The 7,094-nt window shown below is 45.9% G+C and overlaps 1 protein-coding gene across 1 annotated transcript in view; it reads right to left on the bottom strand.

Moving 5' to 3' along the window:
* The window catches only part of LOC118341780 (centrosomal protein of 164 kDa-like), a 17,121-nt gene extending 10,341 nt beyond the window's left edge, over nucleotides 1–6,780 (bottom strand). Inside the window, exons 1-9 of the mRNA XM_035680155.1 lie at nucleotides 6,650–6,780; nucleotides 6,102–6,185; nucleotides 5,304–5,415; nucleotides 4,394–4,625; nucleotides 3,696–3,860; nucleotides 3,452–3,574; nucleotides 3,274–3,354; nucleotides 2,986–3,090; nucleotides 316–1,608 (exon numbers count right to left, since the gene is read on the bottom strand). Coding sequence (XP_035536048.1) covers nucleotides 316–1,608; nucleotides 2,986–3,090; nucleotides 3,274–3,354; nucleotides 3,452–3,574; nucleotides 3,696–3,860; nucleotides 4,394–4,625; nucleotides 5,304–5,415; nucleotides 6,102–6,180 — 2,190 coding nt within the window. The 5' untranslated portion in view covers nucleotides 6,181–6,185; nucleotides 6,650–6,780. The remainder of the gene's footprint in view (nucleotides 1–315; nucleotides 1,609–2,985; nucleotides 3,091–3,273; nucleotides 3,355–3,451; nucleotides 3,575–3,695; nucleotides 3,861–4,393; nucleotides 4,626–5,303; nucleotides 5,416–6,101; nucleotides 6,186–6,649) is intronic.
* Between the last annotated feature and the right edge of the window lie 314 nt (nucleotides 6,781–7,094).

Below are 7,094 nucleotides of genomic sequence, written 5' to 3'. Positions count from 1 at the left end.
GGGGGGGGGGGGGGGGCGACGGCGGGATACGATGTTTGGTCCAATCAACTGCCAATGTAACAGCGAATAGACTACCAAAAACCTGCGCTTTTATTGGGAAAAGGGATCAGAGCTATCCAATCCAGTCCTCAGGGGCTCGAGTGGATTGTCCTCTGTCCGACTGATATTCCAGGCTGGGAATCACAGAGGATGACACAGCCCCTAAGGCAGTGGAGTTGGATTCTGGGAGCTACATGCAGAGATCAGGTTGGGGTCGGGTAGTGAATGCAGGGGGGGGGGTGTATGAGCACGCACAGAGGCAACACCGAACCCTACCTCTGCGGGAAGGGGGCATTTTTTTGTCACATTCTTCATCTTGCCAGCAGCAAGAGTCTTTCTCTTTTGGTCAAGCGTTTTAAGGTCGCTCGGGATCGTCTCGTCGCCCAGCTCGGCTGGCCGGACTTGAGCCGTCCCAGTCTCAAAAACCTCGACGGCTTCCTCCTCACTCTCTGGTGCAGTTTGGGGCTTTTGGGCGTCTGATTCCTCATCTACCTCCAGTCCCTCCCCCTCCGTCTCTCCTCCTTCACTCTGTACACACCTCTCTATCACCTCCTCGTCACTCTCCGTCAGCCTCCTCTGGCTCAGGGAGCATCTCTCCAAAGCCTCATCGCTCTCGCCGCCCTCCTCCTCTTGCTCCCTTTCGCTATCCATCTCCACCTCCTCTTCCTCACTCTCAACCTGCCCTTCTTCCTCATCTACGCTTACCTCGAGCTCATCTCCCTCTTTGTCGTTTTTGTCCTCCTCCTCACTCCCTCCATCTTTATCACTTTCGAAGCACTTCTCCACAACTTCCTCGCTATCTTCCTCCAATTGCTGTTTTTCTTCGTCTTCCTCCACCTCTTCTTTCTCCTTTGTTAAACTCTCCCCACCCTCATCGCTCTCTATGTTCTCTTCTCCGGCTTTGCTCTCATCATGCTGCCTTTCAACGCAACTTTCTACTTCCTTCTTGCTGCCATTTTGCCCTCCTTCATTGCTCTCCTGCTTCTCACTGTGTTTCATGTTTTCTGACACTCCACCATCCCCCTCGTCTTTCTCTTCATCCTCACCTTCACAGCATTCCTCCTCTATCTCATCGCTCTCTACCTCCTCCTCTTTTTTCTTGCTTTCTACAGACCCATCCCCTTCTTCTTTGCTTTTTCTCTCATCTGCTTCCTCATCCGGTGCCTCTCCATCTTCCAGCTCATTTCCTACCTCTCCTTTCTCCTCTGTCCCTCCCTCCTCTGCTTCTCCTCCTCCTTCCTTCTCTCTCTTCACGCTATCAAGATCCTCGTCTTCCAACTTTTCTGCCTCTTCCTCCTCCTCCTCCTCCTCTTCCAACACCTCATTTAACTCCTCTGGCTGCCCTCCTCCTTCGTCCTCGCCCTTCTCTTTCTGAACATCCTGATCGTTCAACTCTCCTGCATCCTCCTCCCCCTCTTCCTCCTCCACCTGCTCATTTAACTCCTCTGCTACTTCCTGTGGAGCAGAACGCTCAGAGACAGGGCTGACCGGACCTGCCCCCTCCACACTGACATGGTTTCTGCTGCCCGCCAGCGAGGACAGGAGGAGGTGGCGGCCCCTCAGAGAGTCCTTGGTGGAGGAGAATAGGAAGAACAGTCCATCCATCCCCAAAAGAGGCACAAACGAAGGCGTGCAGAGACACAAGGGAGAGAAAGGATGGAGGAGGGCAGGTGAGGGAAGGAGGCAGACAAAAAGATTTTAACCCCCCACTGAAAGAGGGTGTGGGGGGGCGGGGGGGGGATGATGATCTTGACACAACTGCATGCAAAACTGACGGATCGCGCATTTTGCAGGGACAAAATTAGTCATGACAACCAACACATGAAAAGTAAAAGACAAATAAACACATGCATCTAAAAATATACAGATGTTCTTGTTCTGGGTCTCTTTCGCACTCAAACACAGGCACACACACGCAGGAGCAGTTTTGTTGGATAAGACTTCCTTGTTTTAGCATTTCTCCTCTAAAAAAAATGTCTAAGGAAATCACTGGATCTATATGCAAAATCATTTTTGTACGTTTTCAGACTAAGTATAAATGCATTGTCAGCTTTCATTAATAGTTAATGTAAAAAAAATGTGTAAGATTGATCAATTAGGACAGAATCTAATGGCAGTGCTGGGAAGTGGTAGAGATAAATACATAAATCAGAGGGAAATGATAGTATTGATTGTTGTTATGGTGATGCTCCTGATGTATAGTTTCAGACAGCAAAGCAGTAACAGTGACAGTAGGAGGACAGCAGGACAAAGAGGAAGACACAGTAGCAGCCGTGCCCATAGGACATATCCCAGCAGCACAACAGCTACATGAACACATCCCAGGTCACGGTGCAAAGGTCACGGGTTTAAAGGTCAAAGAGGTCACGCGAGAGAAAGAGAAGGAATAAGAGATGGTTTAGAATCACAGTTACATGAGACAAGTCCACTATGGTAGTGATACACTGATAATGTGTAGAGATATGTGAACAATTGCTCCAGATTTAAACATATACATATACAAATGTACATGCATTAGCATCCATATCCCATATTATTAAGTTCTTATCATTAACTGATCCTGAAAATACAATTCAGTTATCAAAGGCTGCATTTTTACCAGAGGGAAAGGTACTTGAGACCCCTTTTATTCATAATATACTCTTGTCTCGTCTCTTGTACAAAATCTACAGCAGAAATGTTAACCTTCATATTCATGAATATACTACATGACCTGTGCTTCTAAAATTCCTGTCCACTCATGCCATTTGTAAAAAATGTTTTAATCAAGTAATAACTTGTCAGTCACTGTGAAAACACACAATGGCCATTCAAAGTATATGGCACGCAGGTGTTACATACAGAACACAGAAATGGCAGAGCGAGCGAGCGAGAAAGATGAAAACAAAGCTGGGAGCCTCTGAAAAAGTGGACGGTGTGTGTGTGTGTGTCAGTGTGGGTTTTTACCTGTTGGGACGGTGGTTCAGGGCTGTGGTCTCCAGATAGGGCCAAGTCCTGCAACTCTGGCTCTGTCCTCTCCTCAGCTGGAGCTCCACCACTGGCCTCACTGTCCTAGAGTGCGCACACACACAGACACACACACTTTACAAAAGAAAAAACACATTTCTACTTGCACCCTCCTGGAATTAATATAGAATCAAAGTGAATCAAAATCTACAAAATCAACAATGTTGTTTCTATACAAGGAAGTGTTCTTGTGTTCTCTTATTATGAGATTTATTTGACTCTGTCTACCTCATACTGTAGGCCTCCTCCAAGGGCATCCAGGTCCAGATGAAGGTTCTTCAGTAGTCGGTCTGAACCGCGTGGACTCGGCTGAAAAAGTGACAATGTCTGGTTTGATAGGAATATAGAGGATATATTTATATTTCTACTTTCATCCTCTTGCATTTGTCCTTAGGCTGCACTCTACCTCGTTTTCTGAGATTTTCTCATCGTCGTCGTCATCATCATCATCAAAGCCAGGCAGAGTGAGAGACACCCTCTCCTCCTGCCTGCTGCCCAAAACACTGGATGCTCCACTGCTTCGTGGGCCCTGACAGGGGAAGAAATCAAACATAGTGTACTGTATACTGTAAGGGTTTGAGTTAGAGGCTAGGGAAAGACTGAACAATCTAAATGCATCATACGGTACTTCATACAGCACTTAATCTTACCCCAAGGGATGTCTTTAGGGGCTCCAGTCCCCCAGAGCTGCCGAGGGACCGCCGGAGAGCGGGGGCAGATCCGGGGAGTGGGCCTGGGCCAGGGGCATCCAGACCTCTCAGAGGAGCCAGGCTGCCCAGCGGGGATGGTAGGGGTCCCAGGGCTGAACTCAGTGCCTGTATGAAAAGAGACAGACAGAGAAGTAAGCACCGAGACCAAGAATCAGAAAACATAAGGACTGTATTGTGTGTATCACACTTTAGAACCCCTACAGGAAAATGAACAACACCGATCAGGTCTAAAAAGAGAATGTGGATTGCCGTCTTGTTTTAACGTCATGTAGCTTTCAGCTTAATGAATGAATGAATGAATGAATAATGAACTGTTTGTTTATGAGGTATTCCAGATTGCACCATGCACTTGCGCCCACAGTTTGTACTTTGGGCTTCAATTTGGGAAAATAAGAGGCTGGAGTGTTATTGTGATGACATCCTGGAAATTTTGCAATAGGTTTGTGATAAATATTTAAACTTGAAATTCTTTCGAGAGCCATATATATATATATTTTACTTTTCATGCATACTCATTGTTACCTTTCTGCTAATACACTCACTAATGGCGCTGCAGTGATCGAGTAAGTTAGTTGCCGCAGTAATACAGAATGAAGCATTTACTGATTTAAAGCGGGTTAAAAAACACAACCACTCACTCCAGGAGTCTTCAGTGGCTCCTTCTTCATCTTCTCTTTTTTCTCCTTCTTTTTCTTCTTCTTCTTGATGTCTTTGTCCTTCTTCGCCCCCGGGCCTCCTGCGGCGGCTGTGAGCTGGGCGCGCTCACGCTCCTGAGCCACCAGGCGGCGGTAGTGCTCATCGCAGGGGTGATCCCAGGTGGACTGGCCCGAGGAGAAGTTGAAATAGTAAATGTCTCCTGTCACATCCTGGCTGCGGGGGAGGAGGAGGGGGGAGAGGAGGGGGGTCACTTCAGCACCTCCAAAAAGGCCCAGGAGAGGGAAGGGGGGAGATGACGGGTGGACGGGTAGGTGAACAGAAAGAAATCACCAGAGGTTGCGTTGCCACCTGAGACTGAATTTGAGTCAATTTCACCCTTAAAGATCCTAAAGATCTGTTGGGCCATTAAAGATTAAAGCTGATTACTTAGTTCACAGCAAGCAGTCTGGATGCTGTTTGTCGCTTTATCAAAACTACACAAACCATACCTTACATCGATAGCATCCGCCTGGTTTTGCCATGTTAGCAGCGTGTTGTAATGTAAGAGGCATTATTTATTTATTTATTTTCATTTCACTGCAGCTGACACCTCCACCTTCAGGTGTCAGGAGCAGACCTTCGCCCTCGATCTCGTCTCACTCACATAGATCAAACTGCTGCTGCTGGGACAGTATCTTTGGTGCTTCACTAGAAATCACAAGACAGCTCACAACAACTTTCAGCTTCAATCAAGAGTAATAAAAAAACCCTGAGCAAGACTGTAACAACACAGCGTTCACACCATTTCAGTTTGATTCCATGAGACAGTAAGATGATATCTGTTTCAGACTGTTTACTGTGGATGGCCATGCCGCCGAGGCTCCGCTCCCCAGCTTCTCTCCCCTTACTTACCAAGGCTTCCACTCGGGAGGCAGAGGGGCAACAATGCCTTCCCTGGCCAGCCACAGGAGCTCCGGCTCACTGTCGGGATCAATGCCAATTTCTCTTGCGTACTCTTGGATCTCTGATGAGTGAAAGAATGATATGAGACAAGCTGAATGCACCAATATCACATTACACAGCATGTTGATACTCAGTGGTGTAGTGCAGGTATACGGAGTATTCCTCTCATTCACTGTTATTTTTCAGTCAGCCTTGGGTATTACTACTTCTAAATCTTATTCAGTTGTGTCCTCTGAAATGAATATTTTTTCCCTAGGATAGTGAAGGCATGACATAGTTGAGTCATGAGTGGATGGAGTAAGTTATCAGGAATACTTTGCTTAAAATGCATAACTATGTAGTTGTCTCACCCGGATGTGGGCCAGTATTCGTAGGAAAACCTGCACTTCTGTGATTAATGTTTATTTCATAAAGATCCTTAATCCCTGAAGGCAGTTAAGTGACAATGTACGGATACTACTGGCTGGATGGATCGCTTTAAAATAAGAAAAATTTAGAGTATACCTACTTCTCCACACACCACTGTTGAGACTGAATAAATAAAGAGTGTATATACGCAATGTATATGTACACAAATGTTCCTGTTTTTTATATCTGTATTTATTTCACTCAAATGTTGCTGTGACAAGTGAATTTCCCCATTGTGGGATTAATAAAGTTATCTATCTATCTATCTATCAGTCTATCTGTCTGTCTATCTATCTATCATCTACTACCATACCCAGTATTACCCTGACCCCTGCGTACCTTGTTCAGAGGGTATATAGGTCTCATCATAGTCCTCTTCAAGGATCAGCTGGTCTCCTATGAGAGCAGCTGCAGTCATGGTGACTGCAGAGACAGGGACAACATACAACAGGGTGACTGGCACAAGAACTCAATATACTGCTTCTAACACTGTGGCAGACCGCTCCAGCCTCAGCTCCTTCACCTCCCTTCTGGGAGAAAACTGAAGATTGTATGTTGACATTAAGCTCGGCTAATGAGATTAACACATCCACTTCTTGTTATATTGTTGGACAAAGAAAAGCCAGGCTGTATTACAGAGCACACGTTTAAGCCTGTGAGAAACTGTGCACCGTAAGGCAATGTTAACATCTCGATAACACTAGATATCGACGTGAAATCGTTTTAATCCCAGTAATGATGGGGACACACAGGAAACAGACGAGCTAAACGAGCAGCTCAGCTAGCTTCAGCGTTAGCTAGCCGGGCGCCATCAGGCTACTTATCGTTAGCTCAGGCAGCTAACGATAAGTAGCTGGAGAACAGCTCATTGGTGATAAGTGATTTACCTTCCGGACTTTGAATCGTTTTCTCATTAGCCTCTGTGGGAATATCGATAGGCTGTGAGTTGTTTATCACGGACACTGTGGACGCAGTGACGTTACAGCACCAACGACGTCTCCAAGGACGCTTCCCCTGTTTCCTGTTGACATTTGAAACGTGGCTCTGACTGGCTGAGCCGCATGAGGCGTTCAGGCGTCCTCGTAAGCTCCTACTTCAACATCATCAACATGCACAGTACTCTTGTCTATCTGTTGATAATGGAGAAATTACATTTTGTTTCCTTTAAGAATTTAATGTCAAAGACTTTGATTCAACAGGACTAGAGGGAAAAGACAACATTAAAGATATTTTTAATTGTTTTTGTTTTGATTTGCCAATGTTAATGCATTAAAATAAAGAGGTATGTCTTACTAATGTGGAAAGACGACAAAAACCTTAGACTAAATGCAT

The sequence above is a fragment of the Morone saxatilis genome, unplaced genomic scaffold, assembly GCF_004916995.1.
Source record: "Morone saxatilis isolate NCDOM2014 unplaced genomic scaffold, NCSU_SB_2.0 Contig8, whole genome shotgun sequence".
Classification (NCBI taxonomy): domain Eukaryota; kingdom Metazoa; phylum Chordata; class Actinopteri; family Moronidae; genus Morone; species Morone saxatilis.
Note: the sequence above shows the minus strand (reverse complement) of the source record. Positions and strands in the feature narration are given on the sequence as shown.